Genomic DNA, 20589 nt, shown 5'->3' with positions numbered 1-20589 from the left:
TTCTTTTTTATCATATTTTTTGTGCTATTTCTTTTTTCTATCTTTATATCTTTCTTTTTAAAAATTCTCTTTCTCCTTCTAATTTGGAAATTATATACTTACTGCTTTAGTAGTTACCTATTTTTAACTTGTACACATGAAAGACTAAAGCTTAGAGTTAATCTTTTCCCCCTCTTCCCAAATAATACAAGGGCCTTGGGAAACCAACTGCAGCCATCACTCTGCTCATCCTACTTTCAAATGACCTTGTTGTCCAGGATATCAGTTCTATACTGCTTTACGTTATTAACTACATAAATTACGTATTATTACTTCTTATGGTAAACTAGAGGCCCGGTGCATGAAATTAATGCACTGGGGGGGTTCCTCAGCCCAGCCTGTGCCCTCTCCCAGGCCAGGAGCCCTCAGGGGATGTACGACTGCCGCGGAGGCGGAAGAGGCTCCTGCCACTACCGCTACTCCCCCTATGGCAGTGGTCGGCAAACTGTGGCTCGCGAGCCGCGGTTTGCCGCTCTGTTGACTAATGAGTTTGCTGACCACTGCCCTATGGGAACACACTGACCACCAGGGGGCAGCTCCTGCATTGAGCGTCTGCCCCCTAGTGGTCAGTGCATGTCATAGTGGCCAGTCGTTCCACTGTTCAGTCGATTTGCATATTAGCCTTTTATTATATAGGAGGACATTTTTTAGTTTTGACCACTTCTGTACCTTTGTTAGTAAGAGTACTAGCAGCCCTGTGCATGAGTCCACGCGCCGGTAGCTCTCTGCGGGGCCTGGCTGCTCCACACCCACTGCCCAGAGGCCCATCCGCGGCTGGGCACGCAGCACTGGACTCGTCGCTGCAGCGACAAAGCAAGCATTCCGCCAGGCCGCTCATGTTGCCTGCTCTCAGCAGCCACCCTCTCCCCACCCCCGGGACTGGGGGACTCCAGTGGGGCTGAGAGGACTGGGCACCGCCATATTTGCGACAGTGATGGTCAATTTGCATATTGCTCTTTTATTAGATAGGATAGGAAACATATACTTGACTGCTTCTTTCTCACTCATTCACCTCAGTTTAGGCCTTATCAACTCATACTTAGTTTCAGCCACTTCCACCTAAAATTAAAGTAGCCTTTTACTATCTAATACCGAGTGGCTCCCAATGGCCTCTGGCAAACAGGCCTCAGGTCCCAAGCCTGAAAGACAACCCTTATTGGACGGACCGACTCCCTGAGAGGCACTGCACAGGCCTGTCCACACGAATGGACTCGTCGTACAGAGGAGAGAAATTAGGTCACTTACATCTGCAGAAAAGTGGCCTTGGGAGACCCGAACCTCTGGTGACTGGACCTGGATGCGATGCCAACATAATCCCCAAGTGAGACACAATTTACTCAGACGCTGTGAGCATATGTTCACACACACACACACACACACACACACACACGATATGGAAAGGAGCTGGCCAAGGGTGTATGTTCCCTTAGAGTCTAAGGCCGTGGTTGGCAAACTGCGGCTCGCGAGCCACATGCGGCTCTTTGGCCCCTTGAGTGTGGCTCTTCCACAAAATACCACGGCCTGGGCGAGTCTATTTTGAAGTGGCGTTAGAAGACGTTTAAGTTAAAAAAATTGGCTCTCCAAAGAAATGTCAATCATTGTGCTGTTGATATTTGGCTCTGTTGACTAGTGAGTTTGCCGACCCCTGCCTTAGACCACGTTCCCATGAGGGACACCCTGAGTGCAGGCGCTGTAACAGAATACAACAGACGGGGTGGCTCTGAGGAAAAGGCATTTATTTCTCAGGCTTCTGGGGCCCAGGTGCCAGCAGGGCTGAGCGGTGAGGAGCGCCTTCTGCCCAGGCTCTCACCTGTTCTGACGGGGCAGACACCGGGCTCAGTGGGGTTTCTCCTATCCACGCCCTAATCTCCGTCGTCCCCGCCCCGCGGGCGTGGCTCAGGGTCGCCTCCGCCTCGGAAGCAGGAGTCCCGGTCTCAGTCCCGGTCCGGGCACGTGCCCGGGTTGCGGGCTCGGTCCCCAGAGTGGGGCGTGCGGGGGCAGCTGATCCTTGAGATTCCATGCTTGGCTCTCACCACTGATGTTCTTCTCCCTCTCCCTTCCTCTTTGAAATCAATAAAAGTGCATTTTTAAAAAGACCCAATCCCCTCCCAAAGGCCCCCTCGGACCGCCAGCCCAGGGGGTTGGGGCGGGCGCTCGGCACCCAGGCGTGCGCCCACCTCCCTCTCACTGTCGGCCGGTAAACCCGACTCAACATTTCAGGGGCAGAAGGAAACCACCAAGAAGTTCATCCCACGAACTCCGGTTCCAGCGGCCGCCGCCTCTCCCACGTCCCGGGGGGAAGCGACGGCGGGCACCGGCTCCTCCTCGGAAACAAGGCCGCAGCCGCACCAGGTCCCCGAGCAGAAAAGTGAGCAACTACTTTTATTCCTAAAGGGTGTGTCCCCTGAGGCCCCCGAACCCGGGACCGGAGCTGCGGGCCTGCAGATTTGGGGTGCGGGCAGGGGTGCCCGGCGGGGGCAGGAAGAAGGGGGAGGGGGAGGGGCAGGAGGAAGGGGGTGGGGGCAGAGGGAGAGGGAGGGGCGGGGGCAAGAGGCGGGGTGGGTCAGGGTCTCCCGGCGGGGGCAGGAAGAGGGGGGAAGGGCGGCCAGAGGGGCGGGGGTGGAGTCAGGGGGCGCCCGGGGATCGGCGTGGGGCGAACCCCTGGTCGGCGCCGGCTCTGCACTCGCCGGGACCGAGATGAAGCGGCGGGGAGCGGCCGCGGGGAGGGGAACCGACGGTGAGGCGCGGGGGGCGCGGCGAGCATTACCTCGGGCCGGGGAGGCCTCGGCGCCGCGGGCTCGGGTGCCCGGGGCCCCGGGAGGGGCAGGTCTTGGCGGCGGCGGGGCCCGCGCTGGTGCCCCGGCGGACTCGGGCCGTCCTCCCGACGCCGCCGGCTGGGGCCGCCTCGCAGGGCTGCGGCCGCGGCTCCGGAAGCCGCCCTGGGTCCGGCCGGGGCTGCGGTGCCGGAAGCGCGCCTGCGCCGCCGGGTCCTGGCGGCGGCCTCCCGGCGGCGCGCGTCCCCTTTAAGAGGCCGGGCCTGCGGAGGGCGGGCGGCGGCGGCGCCGAGGGGAGCGGGCGGCGGGCGGAGGGCCCGAGGGAGGAGGAGGGAGCGAGCAGCGACTCGGCCGCCCCTGCCGCCGCCGCGGTCGGACCCGCGGCCTCCCGCCCTCCCCCCTCGCGTCGCCGGCCGGGGAGGGGGCGCGCGTCGCCGCCGCTGGGGAAGCAGCTGCCGCCGCGGCCGCCCGGGAAGATGGGCGATTTCTACGACCCCGAGCACCCGACCCCCGAGTAAGTACCAGCTCCGCGGCCGCCCGCGCCGCCGCCGCCGCCCGAGCCCGAGCCCGCCCGGCGCGCGGAGTAACGGGCCTGCGGGGACGCGCGCGGGCGGCCTGGGGACAGGCCCGCGCCGCCGCCTCGCCCGGGCCGCCACGGGCCGGCGGTTGGGCCGGGCAGGTGGGGGAGGGGCGGCCCCGCCGCCGCCGCCGCGTCCGCACCGACCGGCCGGCCGGCCCGCGGCTCCGAGGGCTCCTCTGGCTCCGCGCCGGCCGCGCTGCAGGCCCGGGTGCCGAGGCGGAGCAGCTGCCGGCTCCCGACGCGGCGAGAGGGCCCCGGCGAGGGTAGGCCGCGAATCCCCGGGCTCGGGTGGAAGCCCGCCCCGGCTCCCGGCCTCCTGGCCCCGGCGGCTGGGACCGGAAGGGCCTGGCGCGCGCCGCTCGGCTCGGGGCCGCGGAGGGGCCCGCGCTGCGCGCTCGCGTTTGATTGCTTTCCTCCCGGACCTGGGCCCCGGCCTCGGCGGCGGCCGCCGGCCCCAGGTTGGCCCCTGGGCACTGGGGTTGCCCTAATGGTGGCGAGGCCTCTGTAGCCGCGACGGCGCGGTGACACCGGGGCTGCTTTTCCGCCCGAAAGTGAAAGCCCGCGGAGGGCCGCATTGTCGCCCGGTCCCCAGCCCTGCGCTTTCGGAAGGACCCCGGAACCTCTCGCCCGAAGGGGATGACTTTCGCTCCCGAGAAGACGTGCTTGGAAGCCCGGAGGCCCCGCGGGGCCGCGTTCTAGAAAGCCGGGCGGTGCGGCCCGGGGTGTTTTGTTTCCTGCAGCCTCGGACGTCCCTGCGTGTTGGCACGGCCGTGTCTGCTCCTGCGAGTGCGCTGCACACCTCGGGCCGCCCTCCGCCTGGACGCACTGCTCTCGGAGACCATTGTTGTGCGAAGCTATTCTTCTGAAACTCTGCTCGCCGGTGCTGGGGGCAGACGAAGGGGCTTTCCCACGAACTGTTACTTTTATGGCCAGAAGGGTAACCAATAGGCCCCTCTTTGGACACTTTTTACCTTAGTTCTCTTATGGGCTCTCTTTTTTTCCCCCTTTTCCTTCCTTTTTCCTTTGCAACCCTTTTGCACATCTCTTCCCCTTGGTCCAGAACTGTCTGGATCTTAATAGCTGTTAGCTTCCAGGCCAACACCGAAGGATTCTGTTGGGGCGTGGAGGGGCGCCCCTGCACAAAAGGAGAAATGATCACCCTGCCTTCCTAAAGCGAAGCCCAGCTCTTCATGTGCCATGCGTTCTGACAACGCGGCTTTCTCCTTTCCTAGGTGGTTGCTTGTAGGTTAACAGTATCTTCATTAAAGGGTTTTGATTTACTGCACAGTCATTGGGTGCATTACAAAGCTCATGTTACTGGCTTTTGGTTTGGGCCTTGGAAAACCTAAAAGGACAGAAATGGTCGTGATCCAGGAAAGCTCCTGTTGCGCACCTGCGCTGCGCGGGATAGCGGGGAGCCCGGGAGGCTGCGGCCTGCTCCCAGTTCCTTGCCGGAGTTTGATGGGGCCCAGAGGCTCTGCGGTCCCCTCCTCACATTTCTTCGGGGAAACAAAGCTTTTCATACCATGTGGGAAAGTAGACCCAAGTGCATCTTGATAGACATGAGTGGAGAGGAATCAAGACTTTTTGTTGTTTTACATGAGGTCTTTTCACTGCTTTTCTGTTGCCACTGCTTTGGATTGCTAACAGAGACTACGTTCTGAAATATGGATGTGTGTACGGCCCTGCCTGGACTATATAAAGAGTCATAAGGTGTTTTCTGTTAACACTAGAAGTGGAGGCGTCCTGGGCGCCCTCACTGTGGTTCAGATGCAGCCGGAAGCCTAGAGAAGTGAAGGGACAGCAGACGCTGGGAGGTGGGAGGTGTCAGATAGGGTCTGAGCCGCTGGACAGAGGAGCAGGCTAGTGTCAGGTAAAGCAATAGGACGTCAGGCACACTGGGGTTTGAACACTAGTTGAACCCTGGACGAGTGACTCCATCTCTGCGTTTGGATTTCTCATCTTTGAAATAGGCAGCAGCCTCATAGGGCGTTTGGGAGGATCGAATGAGAATAAGGTGTGAAAAGCACTTGGCACAGAGTGTGGCAGGTTCATTGCTTCCGGCTGGGTCATCAGGAAAAACGTGAGGAAGATTGAAGGCGAGCATGATGAGATGAGGTGGGCTCGAGAGGCGGTGACAGGCTGGCGGAAGGAGTGACCAAGGGCTCCTCGTAGATTTTCCTTTGAAATGGTTCTCAGATACATGAAGAAATTGAGGCACGAAACACGTAGAAGCAGTTTGAAGTGACAGTTGGAGCCTGGTGTTGTGTATTTGGCTTGTGCTCACTCTTTAGGCAGGCACAGCTGTAAGACCTGGCTTTCCTGGGGCACATAGGGCTCAGGGTTCTGTTTCAGGTGAGAGCAAGCGGCTGTAATCCCCTGCGTATCTGCCTTTCGGTGCCTGCTACGGGGCAGGCCCAGGCCCAGGTGTTGAGGACACTGCCGCTTGGAGCTGGTCAGAACCTTCAAGGGACTCTTGTAGAGACGGGCCCACCCGCTGCAGCGATAGAAATGCTGTTTCGAGCACAACAACGTGTGTGTTCTGTGCCAAACACAGGTATACTGTGGGGCATACAGAACAAACGTGTGCCCCTGTGGGCACCTGCTAGTGAGAGATGGTAAACAATAAATAATATAGAATGTTCAAAGGTAAACACTTTGAAAAATGGAGCAAGAGGGATCCAGCATTTCTGGGGAAGATGTAATTTAAAATGAGGAGGACTGGGTGAGCCTTTTTGAGTGACATAGAGGCAGAGACGAAGCGGGGTAGGTCGCCATGTCATTGCCTGGTGGGAAAGCACGCCACGTTGAGGGAATAAGTAGCTCACAGCACTGAGGCGAACCCATGGTGCGCCCTGCCCGTGTGGCTAGAATGGGATGAACAGAAAAGAGGAAGAGTGGATCGGGGTGGGGTGGGGTGGGGTGCAGATTTCACAGGTCTCTGTGGAGCTATTCTAAGGACTTTTCCCTGAGCTTTCAACAGGTGTGGCATGGTTGCTTTCAGCTTCAGAGGCTCTCTCAGTTTGCAGGGGGAACAATAGGAGAAGCAGGGAGACTTGTAGGAAGCTAGTAACTAGGAGGGAGATGCTGGTGGTGACTTGTACCAAGGGGGTAACAGGAGATGGTGAGACATGGTTGAATTATGGGTATATTTTGAAGATTAAACCAATACGATTTGTTGATAGATCAGATGTGGCATGTGAGAGAAGAACCAGGATGGTTCCCCGGTTTCTGGGCTGAGCAGTTAGAAAGATTGAGTTGCTGTCAACAATGATGAGGATGACCGTAGGAAGGGAAGTTTGGGGAATGGGTCAGTAGTTCAGTTGTAGACGTGATGAGTTTGAGATGCCTTTAGACGAGTTCAGGGGAAGGGTCTGGACTAGGGATGAATTGTGTAGTCATCCCTTAGGTGGTATCCAAAACCACTAGACTGGATGGGATCATCAAGGGGTCCAGTTAGGAAGAGGGGACCCAGGTTGAGTCCTTTTAGACGAGTGTTGAGAGGATTGTTATAGTGTGAGATGTTAAGGGTCTTAGTGTGGATAGCATCCATAAACTTAGGGGGAAATTACCTCTTCACTAGCATCTAACTAGAAGTTGGCATTTCTTTTAGTTATTAATTAAACAGCATACTACAGTACTATTAACAGTACCTGTGCTTCTACTAGTACACATCACAGATCTCGTTATAATACACTGGTGACCCAGTGCTCGGATTTGTGCACATTGAAAGGAAATTAATTAGAAGGTGGCCCACAGGGCGGGACTGGGCGAGAAGGGCCAGACATGCTCTGGAGCCAACCTCTTACGATCCCTCCCCGGCATCTGCAGAGTGAGCAGGGTCCCTCCGGCAGGTGGCCTGCGGGGATCAGCTGAAACCAGCTCTTCGACATCCCCCGAGAGGCCCCGTGCGAGAGGGCACTCTGCAAAGTTGCTGTCTTACCGGGTGTGGAACACAAACGCACGTGTGCAGTAAACCATATTCGGACGATAGTGCCCCAGCAACAACAGAACCCATGGCCGAAGGTGGAATCGCACGGCCCGCAAGTATTCGGGCTCCCTCTTCTCTGGTTTCGGGGTGCCTCACCTGAGAACCGCTGCTGCCAAGTCACTGCAGCTCAGCAGCTCCTGTGTTGAGCATCTGCCCCCTGGTGGTCAGTGCGTGTCATAGTGACCAGTCAGACACAGCATATTAGACTATAGGCCCAGTGCATGAAATTCAAGCACTTGGGCAGGGGTAGGGAGAGAGCCCTGGGGGATGTCCGACTGATGGCCGAGCCCGGCTTCTGGCTGAGTGGCACTCCCCCTGAGGGAGCACACTGACCACCAGGGGGCAGCTCCTGCATTTAGTGTCTGCCCCCTGGTGGTCAGTGCGCATCATAGTGACTGGTCATTCCACCATTCAGCCATTTGCATATTAGCCTTTTATTATATAGGATTGTGTTTATTGTAGATACCTCAAAATGTGATTTATGTTCATCATTACATTAAAATTACAGTGGATATGAGATCCACCACTAGATTAAGAAGCATATTTCTATTATAACACATTTGGGGAGTTTTTTTGGTCCCCAATGTAACTGGTGTCTTGTAATTATATGTATTTATACATTTTAAAAAATATTAAGCTGAGAGGCCATTCACAGACTTCATCAGGCTGCCAAAATGGCCTACGGCACAAAAAAGTTAAACCTCTGGGCTCTGGAGCCAATAACTGCTGGTTTAGAACCTTACCTTTTTCACAGGGCAGGTTTTGTTATGACTCTGTCTTGGTGTCCTTATTTGTAAAGGGGATCATAATAGCATTTTCTGGAAAGGTTTTTATGAGGATTTAAGAGTTAGGATGAATATTGAATGGAAAGATGCAGCTAGAAATAACAGTTACTTTACAAGGCACCATAATATGAAAAGCATGGTGAATTTGGCAAAACTAAACTTAATTAAGTGGAAAAATATTTCAGTATTTTTAAATAAGATATAAAGCTGTGAGGATAAAGTCTCATAATTCACCTTGGCTACATTGAGGATAGAGATGCCATAGAAAGCCAACTAGGAGAAAGTCTCAATGTAATCACCAGATTCCACATATGGTCTAGACATTTAGTAGCTTTGTATACAGTACATGAATAAAATTTTTTGTTATTTTGTAAGAGAGATATTTTTGTAGTATTGAGGTCTGGCTCTACAGGCCAGGGTACCCTTTTTGGGGCTACTGAGGTACATGGAGGCCAAAATATTACTTGGAGGGTTTTCTGGTAAAGTCTAGAAAGCCTCATGAACTCTCCTAAGTACTTAGGATAAAGTATATCCCTCCAGCATTCGTGTCCTTTTTTGTTTTGCGCTTGCCTTTTCTAGATTTCAGGCGGATGATTCTTCTATTGATACATTATGTCTTTAGCAGGGTATGAAGCAACTGTTGATGCAATTGTGTTTTCCTAAGAAATGTTCCAATGGTTAAAACACTTTGTACATACAAGATTATCAATCATACTTTCCTAATTTCCTTAGTGGAATTTTGGTATTCACAAATCTTTTCTGCTACCTTTTACTATAGTGACTAGGTTTAATCTATTTCCCTTTTTAAGAATGAAATCCGTTACGATATACTCTTTAACAGATGAACTAGTTTTTCTTGACCCTCATATTCAGTGTTCCATGGCACTGTCAATTTTTGCAGAGAAGCTCGAATAGTCATATTCTGGATGGCAAAATATGACTCGACTGGGCTACAGAATCAAAAGTTGACCAGCTTCATCATTTCTTTTAATTCTTTCAGTACTGTTGAGTACCTTATTTTATAATGCTCTAGGTAATTATTAAGACCCTGAGAGATTATTTATATTGGAAACCGAACCATTTATACCTAGAGTCACTGAAAATCAGCTTTTGAATTCTTTTACTTTCTGAGATTCATTCTTTAGGGGAGAAAAAGCAACCTTTTATTTTGAAAAAATTTAAAACTTGCAGGAAATTTATAAGAATAGTATAATGAATTCCCATATACTTTCTGTCTAGATTAACAAGTAATGGGAAATTTGCTACATTTGCTTTATTTTCCTATATAAAAAACATATACGTGTTTGTTTCTTTTTGGCTAACCTATTTGAGAGTATAAATTGCAAACATGACTCTTCATTCCTGAATACTTCATAGTATTAACTAAGATCATTCTCTTAGATAACTAATATACAGTAATCAAATTCATACATGTTAACTTAACAATCGGTTACCATATACTAGAATACAGTTCATATTTAAATTTTGCCTATTTTTCTAATAGTGTCAACAGTGTCTTAATTTTAGTCTAGGATTACATATTTCACTTAATTGTCACGTTTCTTAGTCTTTTCTTTAATATCTGAACATAGAGCTTTAAATTCAAGCTCTGGGAGGTACTTACTTTGCTATGATCTTTTGGTACTAACTTTAAATGTGATATTTTAGAAATAACAATGTCTGATAGAATGTTTAAAATGGTTTCTCTTATTTTTTTTGGTAATTCTTGCCCAAGGATATTTTTTCCCCATTGATTTTTAGAGCGAGTGGAAGGGAGAGAGGAAGAGAGAGAAACTTCCATGTGAGAGAGGCACATGGACTGGTTGCCTCCTGCACACGGATGAGGCGGGGAGTGAGCCTGCCACGGAGGCACGAGCCCTGGATGGGGCATGAACCTGGTCCCTCAGGGCGCAGGCCGGTGTTCTAGCCGCCGAGGAAAACTGGCCACGGCGAAATGGTTCCTTTTTTAAATCACTAAAGCAACAAATGCTTGTTGCAAGAGGGTGAGAAAATACAGGTGTTTATAGAGGAAAAAAGTAGAAATCTCCCCTTAACATCTCTTCCCTGCTCCACTCTCCCGATGTTTTCTCTTGTTGATTTTTTTTTAAAAATATATTTTATTGATTTTTTACAGAGAGGAAGAGAGAGGGATAGAGAGTTAGAAACATCGATGAGAGAGAAACATTGATCAGCTGCCTCTTGCACACCCCCTACTGGGGATATGCCCGCAACCAATGTACATGCCCTTGACCGGAATCGAACCTGGGACCCCTGAGTCTGCAGGCCGACGCTCTATCCACTGAGCCAAACCGGTTTCAGCTCTCTTGTTGATTTTTGTTGATACGGAGACAATGCTTTGACCAGGACTGATTTTTGTTTTTATGTAAATGGAGTCCTACTACTATACATACCACTTCTACTTACTGTATCATGTTTGCATTTACATGTAAGATGTGCTCATCGTTTTTTTAATAGGCACTATACTATACTATACTATGGATTTACTATATTGTTTTATTTTCTTAAGGTGTCTGGTTATCATAAGCAGTTTAAAAGGGCCTTATGACATGTTGTGCTTTGTGGAAGGTGTCTCCTTTCAAATCTGTTTCCCCCTGGGGTGAGTATGTCTGGTAATTTATGATAGTGTTTTCACAATTTTATTTAGAGTTTGACTCCTATACCTTTTTCTTTTTTCAAAAAAGTGTACTTTATTGTCCATACTTAATGTTTGCTGTGGTGCTGATGGATTAAAGAGTTTTCATTCCTGCCCTACTTTGATTAGTTGCTTAGTTATTTTATTTTTAATATATTTTTATTGATTTCAGAGAGGGAGAGAGAGAGAGAAAAACACAATGATGAGAGAGAATCCTTGATTGGCTGCCTCCTGCACCCCCCATCCCCCCACCCCGGGCATTGAGCCCAAACCTGGGCACGTGCCCTGACCGGGAATCGAACCATGACCTCCTATCCTAGTTCATAGGTCAACGCTCAACCACTGAGCCAAGCCCGTCAGGCAGTTGCTTGGTTATTTTAAAGAGAAAGCTCAAGGCCTTTAAGTGCAGTCTCTTGAAAGTGGTTGGTTTGAAGTTGGCTGACAAGTTGGCCAACTGAACATTTAGTAGGTTTGTTGTTTTTCATGATTGGATTTATATCGGGCAGTCCGCTTTCATGGATTCAGATGAGAGGCAGTTATTACCTCGTGAAAGTTTTGGTTATTGTATACTAACGAAATGGGGTTTGTATTTGTACCCCCTAACTGGAGTTCATGTATAATGTACTTTATGTTTAATTGGTAGCCTCCCCCTTTTAAAAATTTAATTATTATTTTTAAATTCTCACTTTAGGATATTTTTCCATTGATTTTTAGAGAGAGTGGAAGAGAGGGAAAGACAGAAATATCGATGTGAGAGAAACATCAATTGGTTGTCTCATGCATGTGCCCCGACCAGGGCTCAGGCCAGGAGGACCCTGCAACTGAGGTACGTGCCCTTGACCGGAATCGAACCTGGGACCCTTCAGTCCGCAGGCCAATGCTCTATCCACTGAGCCAAACCGGCTAGGGCCTTTAAAAAAAAAATCAAGCTAACAATTACTTCAGTCTTTTCCAACTGAGCATATACATTGGTCATTAGATGGAGGTTTAAAATTGGTCTGAATTAGTATAGATGCTTTTTATTTTAGAATGCCTTTTCTGTCAGATGCTCACATCTCACAAGTGAAAATATCCTTGGGTTGGTGTGTGGGTGTTGGTATGAGGGTGATATTGCTGCAGGCTGGAGGGCGGCCTGGGAGCTTGCTGTGGGCTGGCAAGAACCTGGAGCAAGTCTGCTTTCCGACTAGAGCGGTTCTTGCTGCTCACCTCTGCCAAGTGTAGTAAGGGTCTCTCTGGGAGGGCTGTATAGTAATCACCAATATTTGCTTCAGTGACTTGTATTTTGAGTCTTTTGTCTGATGTTTTTAGCCTCTTAGTGAATCGTTATTTATTTATTGGTGAGTTATTCATGATATACTCTCTACTTTAGTTGGCAGATGATGCGTGTCAGGTTTAAAGTGTTTATGAATTTTGTGTTAATGTAAAGTAGAGCTAACATTTTTCATAAATTATATAGATGGCTGCAAAAACCCTTTGAAAATGATTTTAGAGGAAGGGGGAGGGAGAGAGAGAGAGAGAGAGAGAGAGATATCGATTGGTTGCCTCTCATATGCACTCTAGCTGGGGATTGAACCCGCAGCCTTTTCGATCTGTGAGACAATGTTCCAACCAACTGACCCACCCAGCCAGGGCTGCAAAAACCCTTCATATTGAAATCCATTTTTTCTGATCTTGAGCACACACAAAGTACTTTCTAAAATTGCCTGGTTAAAAAATGTAACTCTTCTATTAACTTATCAACTCTAGACCAGAGTATCCATCTCCACTCTGTAACATAAGCTGCATGTTTTATGACTGCTTCTGTGGTGGAAATAAAGTTATGAAGACTCAAGTCAGCTGAAACAGTTACTAAGCATGTACTACTATGTACCCAGCTGCTAGTTACTGGGATTCCTCCATTTAAAAGAATAAGTCTACCGTATAAGGTGTTCATCATGGTCTTTGGATTTTCTAGTATATGGGACTACAAAATCCCTTAGGTCCTAGCAAAAGAACCAAACGAGTCTAAGTCTTGTGAAGGAATGGATAAATGGTTATACAGGCTCTAATAAAATGTTAGCTTTTCTGTATGCTTTGTATTAGTCACCACCTAAAGTATCTTAAAAGTTAGAGAGTTATAAAAATACACATGCTTGCAAACACATTTAAAACATTTTTATATGGAAAAAGTAGTAATGATGAAAATCAGAATTCACAGGCATCTGTATATGTCACAGAAACACTGATAGCTAACGGGTTTTGCAGCCAGCACATGCCCAGCTGAAAAGCTGTCCTATCACAGCCAGGTTCCACCTTGTGCCCCCCCTTCTGTCCTCGGACACCGCTCTGACCTTCTCCTAAAGAGAAAAGGAGTCGGAGGAAGGTGGGCACGAGTGTTCCTGGCCGTCGGTCTCCTTGTCTCCAGTGCAGCCAGCAGCGCTGTGACTGGGAAAACGCTGGTTTTGTATTCAGCTGCCATTGGTGGTTTCAGTGTTGACATTCTTCCTTAATAAACTGCTGTTGATCTGCCAAAAAGACTATACTATACTTCTCATAACTGTGACAATAACGTTTTGTTTTTAATTTTTAATGGACATGGTAAGCTTAAACCTGTTACAGTTAACCTTGGGGAACACTTCAGTGGAGTACATTTTCACCGATTTCTGACAAAATATTTAATTCTACCTCAATGAAATTTATCTGTTTACTGTAGATAATTTGCCTTCTGTTGGGAGGGGTAATGCTTATTTTATGCCTTCCTCATGTCACGCACTATTGTGCTGCTGCTTGCGCTACTTTTGTCTTGTCTCAGTGCGAACTGTCTCCAGGTGGTGCGGTAGTCCTAGTCCACGGTGCCCGTAGGACTTGAAGTCATGGTTTTGGACAGACAGAGCTCCAGTGTAGCAATAATGAACGTATTTGTGGGAGCCTAAGATGCCACAGAGCTATCATCCCTCACAGCGAACACTAGGGAATCAAAGTGGTTGTGGATTAACTAGAGGCTGTACATTTATGGTTCCTTTGAAATAAGAAATTTTCATGTAACTTGCGTGGATGTTTTCTCTACTTAAAGAATTGTTTGGGAAAATGGGACCATTCTTCTCTAACCTAAGTTGTACAACATTAAGACTCTAACATAATGATTCTCTGATTCAGAAATTTGCATTATTCACAGTTAATTGTTAAAACCTGTGCCTATTTTACGGTACTACAGAGGCAGAAGGCATACTGGTACAAGGTTGGCGAATACTTGCAAAAAGAACTTAGGTCATACTTTGAAATTTCCCTGTTAGGAAATTTTCTTACCTTTTGTCCTCATTAAGAGAAAGTTTGAGGAAAGTAAGTGACACTGTTCTGTTTCAGTGAAGTTTCAGGTTATAGATTAAGCCTAGGTGTACTAAAGTAATTTCTGTGAGGCCATCAATGCATATATTTTGATTTTGTAAAAGGCACGATTTAGAAAAGGAGGTGGCAAATTGGCTAGTTGGCAAAATCCAGCCTACCAACATGTTTCAGTACAGCCTGTGCGCTCAGTTCCCAGTCATGTATCTTGATTGTGGTGGTGGTTACGTGCATCTATACACATGGACTCAAATTGCATAGAACACACGCACAAATATGAATATGAATCAAGTTAAAAACAAGGGTGTAAACTGAATAAGATCTAGTCTGGCTAACAGTAATGTACCACTGTCGGTGTCCTGGTTCTAACGTTTGAGTGGCTATAGAAGATGTCACCGTTGGAAGAGGGCTGGGTGAGAGTACAGACACTCTACTGTTTCTGCAACTTCCTGTCAGTCTGTAGTTGCTTAAAAATATATAAGCATGTTGATCACTGGTACATATCACATTGCTGTAAAAGTTTCTAAACTTTAGTCTCCATTTACGTACTTCTGAATATGGGACAAAATTTGGCCACTGGCACTGGCCCGAAGACTACAGGTGTTAATAACGCCCTTCCCTCGGTGGCTACTCCATATTTTTTGCCATTTGCAGTCTCTCTACCTTTCATCTCTCTCTTTTTTAAAAATATATTTTATTGATTTTTACAGAGAGGAAGGGATAGGGATAGAGAGTTAGAAACATCGATGAGAAACATCGATCAGCTGCCTCCTGCATACCCCCTACTGGGGATGTGCCTGCAACCAAGGTACATGCCCTTGATCGGAATCGAACCTGGGACCCTTCAGTCTGAAGGCTGACACGCTATCCACTGAACCACACCAGCCAGGGCTCTACCTTTCATCTCTTATCTCTACTCCTCATTTGTTCAAAATTATTTACTGTGTACCTTTATCAAAACCTGGGGATTAAAAAAAAATGAGCAAGGCCCTTACTATTTATGCTTACTTTCTTTATAAGAAAATACATTTTTATTGATTTTGGAGGGGAAGGGAGAGGGAGAGATAGAAACGTAAGTGATGAGAGAGAAGGGAGAGGGAGAGATAGAAACATAAGTGATGAGAGAGAAGGGAGAGGGAGAGATAGAAACATAAGTGATGAGAGAGAACCACTGATTAGCTGCCTCCTGCACCTCCTGGGGATAGAGCCCACAACCTGGGCATGTGCCCTGACCCGGAATTGAACCTACTATATTTGGCCAACCAATTAACTCACCCTAATGCCTTGGCAGGGCCAGACCAAGTGATTTCAAAGACCTTAGATGGCCCTTGGGCTGTACATCCCCCACCCCTGCTATAGATGGTACTTAAAACCCAGGATCTGGATGAGGTGAGGTAGGAGAGAGGAGAGTAGATGGAGAAGAAAGAGGAAGACCAAGCAGAGAAAAGTATTGGGACGCTATAATGTGAAGACATCTGGTATTATAGGAAGAGCCGACAAATAAGATTAAGGAGGACTAGCCAGTGAGACTGGAGAGAGAGAGCGCATAGAAGAAAGGGAATACATTGGAAATGAAAATACTTGAGAAGGCAAGAGGATAGGACACTGAGTAAAGTGGTGGGATCATCATTTAAGAGTGGTCAGGGAGCCTGGCCAGTGTGGCTCAGTCGGTTGAGCATTGTCCCATGCACCCGGAGTCCACTGGTTCGAACCCCAGGCAGGGCACATGCCTGGGTGTGGGCTCAGTCCCTGGCAGGGGGCGTGCAGGAGTCACCTGAGCAGTGTTTCTCATCTATTTTTCTCTCTTACTAATGTTTCTATCTCGCTTGCTATCGCTGAAATAAATAAAAATTTTAAAAAAATATGTTTTGATTGATTTTTAGAGAGAGAGGAAAGGAGAGGGATAGAGAGAAACATCAGTGATGAGAATCATTGATCAGCTGCCTCCTGCAATGCCCCCTATTGGGGATCGAGCCCTCAACCCGGGCATGTGCCCTTGATCAGAATCAAATCTGGGACCCTTCAACCTGCAGCCAACGCTCTATCCACGGAGCCACACCCGCCAGGGTGAGAGAGGTCGAGCTTTAAGTAATTGTTGAACAAACAGCCTTGAGATCAATAGGAGTACTGATACTGACAGTGCACAGAGTTGCCTTTCTAAAGCAAGCCATTGGGCAGTCGGTGATTGTATGCGATGGGAGGATCCATTCTGATACGTCACCGTTGCCTTAAGCCCAGCTAACTCCTGGTAGTTAGCTAGAACACCTATTGCCCAATCAAAACCTTGGGCTACTGAAGGACTGACTGTTTAAAAGAGGTTTGCAAACCAGCCGTGTACGTGTACGGCTGTAAACTCAGCAGGGAACTAGGTGGGTGTGATTCTTTGTGATAAAAGTGTTTCTTATGAAGACTTCCTTTTTGATGTGCTCTTCCATATCATTGACTACCTGAGCCATTTAAGTCTTGAATGTTTGGCACTGTAAGTGCCCAAGTGTATAAATGTCGAAACATGCATGACTTCAGTGCAGTTCCAGCTTCTCCTTCAGGTCAGATGTGTTCATCTGTGCTTGTTGAGGAGGTCAAAGATTTAGAAACCTAAAAAAGGAACGAACACTAAAATGGAAACAAACCTGAAAGAATAAACAAGCTGTAAAATCCTGTTTCTCTCCGAATGGTGAAGATCGTCACTTAGTCCCCGAGAAGGCCTCCCGGAGGCAGCCGCTGTTCTGGCGCTCTGCGGACTAGGGGTGGCTCTGCGGGATGCATTCTACGTGACAGCGGGACCAAATGGTCTTCAGGCTGCATTGCTGCCTGCCTGCCTTTTGTTATCGACCACTTCTCCTGTCTTCTGAGTTTTACCTCTTCACCGTTCCCTCCTCCTGCAGTTTCATATTCTGTTACGGGGTCTAGTTTTTATGTAGTTTATTCTCTAAGAGGAGTACGAATTTAGCAAGATTTGACTCCTTCTGGAGTGCTCAGGGTCTATCTACTATGAATTGGGCACTGCACTGCCTTTTCCTCTCCCCCTCCTTACCGTTCCAGACTCTACTGCTAACCCGGCTCTGACACTTTTTGTTTGTGATTTGACTTTTCTTTATTAACATGAAATGCTCTTAGGATGAAAAACTTGATATTTTCTCCAAATTTTCTGTATGCTTATATCCTTTTTATTATAAACTTTTTATTTTATTATCAAGTTATGGGATATGTCTTGCCATCTCTGTCTAGCAGTTGTCTGATTTCTGAAATGGCCCCTCCCACCCCCCCAGCCAGTTCCATATTTTACAATGTCTCTTCAGCCCTTTGACCGTGTGATTACTTTCTTCACAGGTTGTCAGGATTTTCTCTTCATTTGCTTATTTAGAGTGAGATGGCTGAGGCTTGGGGAAGGGTTCCGTCCCCTCTATCTCCAGCACTTCCTATGTAGGGGTCCATGCAGACAAGCATGGGTACTCTTGGGTGCCCCCTGAAAGAGGAGCAAAGACGTAGATGGCACTTGAAGTGTTTGGACCTTTTCTGTTCTGGGAAAACGTCACAGTGTATGAATTTAAGTCAAATCTAGTGTGCCATAGGTTGTAAGACACAACGAGTTTATGAATCATTAAGAAGGGAAAAACACTGCCAATTAAACGGTGATATTAATTGATAGTGCGATGCATCCTGCAGAGGTGTTACATGTGAGGAAAATGTACACCATAGAATTGATGAAATACAGTTATTCTGAGATCACGCTGTGAAAATTTTTTTTATGTACGTGATGCCTTGAAAACTACAGGTATTTTTATATATATTTTTTATTGATTTCAGAGAGGAAAGGAGAGGGGGGGAGAGAGAGAAACATCAGTGATGAGAGAGAATCATTGATTGGCTGCCTCCTGCACACCCCCTCCTGGGATTGGACCTGCAACTCAGGCATATGCCCTTGACTGGATTCAAACCCGGGACCCTTCAGTCCGCAGGCTGATGCTCTAACCACTGAGCAAAACCAGCCAGGGCACGGCTGTGAAATTTTCAGTGTTTTTGTTTTTTTTTTAGTAGAAAAAAGTGTTTAGCCTAGGCACTGCTTCAAGTTTCATTATTAACTTATTTTTTTTTTTACCCTTTTTTACTTAGTTTTGTATGGCTACCTTCGACACTGGTGAATGAACTGAATGATGGTGATATTAGGCCTACATTTGGGGAAAGGTTTTTTTTTACATTTCTTTTAAGGGACATTTAAAACAGATTATTCTATGTATTCCAGTCTTGCAACATAGCCTGTTACAGCAAGCATGTCAAACTCAAAGGCTAACATGGGCCAAATAAAGTTTAAGTTTATGTGGGCTGCAAAAAAAACAAAAGCTTCAATTTTCATAGAAATGTAGGTTTATTTCATTAGAGACATGCTGAAATCAAAGGGCTGAAATAAGTCATCGTGAACATAAAATAATAGAACATTTTAATAAAAATGAATATTTTATCTTGAACATTAACTTACCAGACACTGAATAACTGCATAAATTAATAAACGTAATGCAAATAAACCTATTTTTTTTTGTTCTCCAAAAGCAAAATACTTCCTGTTGCGCACACCAAACAAGTCAGTCCAAGACTAATGACGTGGCCATCAGCTGCTAAAATATTCGCTGCCAGTATTAGTGGAGAGAAATGGTGCGCGTGCGTGTAAGGCGCATAAGGGAAATGCATGCAACACAATTATAGTCATTAGTGAACGTTGTAGTTTATTATTACTAATTACGTATAACAGGACATTGTAAAAATTAGGTTACAAAGTTCTGATTAAAATGCTTCTTACATGTTGTTATATTGGCTGGGCCGCAGAAATACTGGTTGTGGGCCGCGTGCGGCTTCGTCACCTGCTTAGAATGTAACCCGGCTGTCCGTCGGAGCCCTTGGTAGCCTTCCTCCCCGTGTGCCGTGGGTGCTCGTGCACACCAGCCTTCCTGGCTTTGGGTTCGCGAGTCATTGTGTTACCTTTGTGAGAACATACGGATCTGGGCGCTCAGAGAGGCGTGCTGTGATGTGGAGCAGGTGTGTATACCTTACACTCGGCAGAGAAACTACTGAATATATACCGGAAAAGACTGAGAACCATGATCCGTAAGGTTTATAAAATGCGTTTCTCCTCAGGAGAAGCCTGGCCTCTGGACCTGACTAATGGCTTCTTTCTGCTGCACACTTTATACTCTGGCAATATTGAGTTGTTAGGGTTTATTGGCACATAAATAGTTTTGTTTTAATCTCTGTACCTTTGCTCAGGTCTTCCTACAAATAAATTTTTCAAAAAAAAAAGTTTGTTTTTTTTAGGGAGGATTCTTTGTATTCCTGTCCTTTCACTAAACTTACTCTTTCTAATCCTCACCCAAGGATTTTTTTTTTTTTAATTGATTTGAGAGAGAAAGAGAGGAAGGGAGGGAGGGAGAAAGAAAGAGAAAGAATCACTGATGTGAGAGAAACAGCCAGCTGAGCAACCCGGCTGGGGCCTTGTTTTACTCTTTGCTGTTACACTGAGCATATTTCTATCCTTGTACCTACTTTTATAACAAAATTATATTTTGTATTTATAACTATAAGCTTTTTAAGGGCAGGGCACTCAGCTTTATTCACCTTTTATATTGTTAATCCTCAGTGAGGATATTTTTCCATTGATAGAGTGGAAGGGAGGGGGGAGACAGAGAGAAACATTGATGTGAGACACACACATCAATTGGTTGCCTCCTGCCTGTACCCCAACCAAGGCTGAGGGTTGAGCCTGCTACCGAGGTAAGTGCTCTTGACTGGAATTGAACCCACGACTCTTCAGTACGTGGGCCAACGCTCTATCCACTGAGCCAGACCGGCTAGGGCAGCTTTATTCACCTTTTATTTCTAGCACCTAGCATAGAAAATAAATATTTGATATTAAATGTACCCGAGGCCATGAAGGAATGAAAGGACAGTCCATATAGAATATACCTGTAGGTTGTACATATCCTAAGTTTTAATTAAAAAAAGAAAACACTTTCAATTGGTTTTAAGTACTTACGATTTCTTTTTATTCTTTTGCATGCTTTCTTGGTTGGATGACAACAGAGAAGAAGAAAATGAGGTAAGTTTAACTAGTTATTCAGTAATTGTAGAATTGAAACCATTTAACATTTTGCTCTTTGGAATGTGAAATGAAGTAATGGTTTTGTTTAATTTTGGTTTTGGATCAGCAGTAACTTATTCTAGAGAGGGCCGTTAATATATATATCAAGAAAATGGTTGTTAAATGTTAGCACTTCCAGAGCCTTAGGCAAGGTGAAGGAAGCTGGGAGCTCTGGAGACAGTTTCTTTTCTTTTTTAAAAAAATATGTTATTGACTTTTAGAGAAAGAAGGAGGGAGAGAGAAACATCGATGAGCTGCCTCCCCCCACCCTCTTCTGGGGATCAAACCCAAAACCTGGGCATGTGCCCCGACCAGG

At 47.2% G+C, this 20589-nt stretch overlaps 1 protein-coding gene across 2 annotated transcripts in view; it reads left to right on the top strand.

Moving 5' to 3' along the window:
- The first annotated feature begins 3083 nt into the window (after positions 1 to 3083).
- Positions 3084 to 20589, top strand: part of SETD2 (SET domain containing 2, histone lysine methyltransferase) — a 76473-nt gene continuing 58967 nt past the window's right edge. The window contains exons 1-3 of one of the 2 annotated variants that reach the window (XM_079794373.1): positions 3084 to 3327; positions 10697 to 10786; positions 20216 to 20231. In XM_079794373.1, the coding sequence (XP_079650499.1) occupies positions 3290 to 3327; positions 10697 to 10786; positions 20216 to 20231 (144 nt within the window). In that variant the 5' untranslated portion in view covers positions 3084 to 3289. The remainder of the gene's footprint in view (positions 3328 to 10696; positions 10787 to 20215; positions 20232 to 20589) is intronic. The other variant, XM_079794374.1, reaches the window with a different exon arrangement.

The sequence above is a fragment of the Cnephaeus nilssonii genome, assembly GCF_951640355.1.
Source record: "Cnephaeus nilssonii genome assembly, chromosome: 17".
NCBI classification, from domain to species: domain Eukaryota; kingdom Metazoa; phylum Chordata; class Mammalia; order Chiroptera; family Vespertilionidae; genus Cnephaeus; species Cnephaeus nilssonii.
This window is presented reverse-complemented; position numbering and strand designations above follow the sequence as displayed.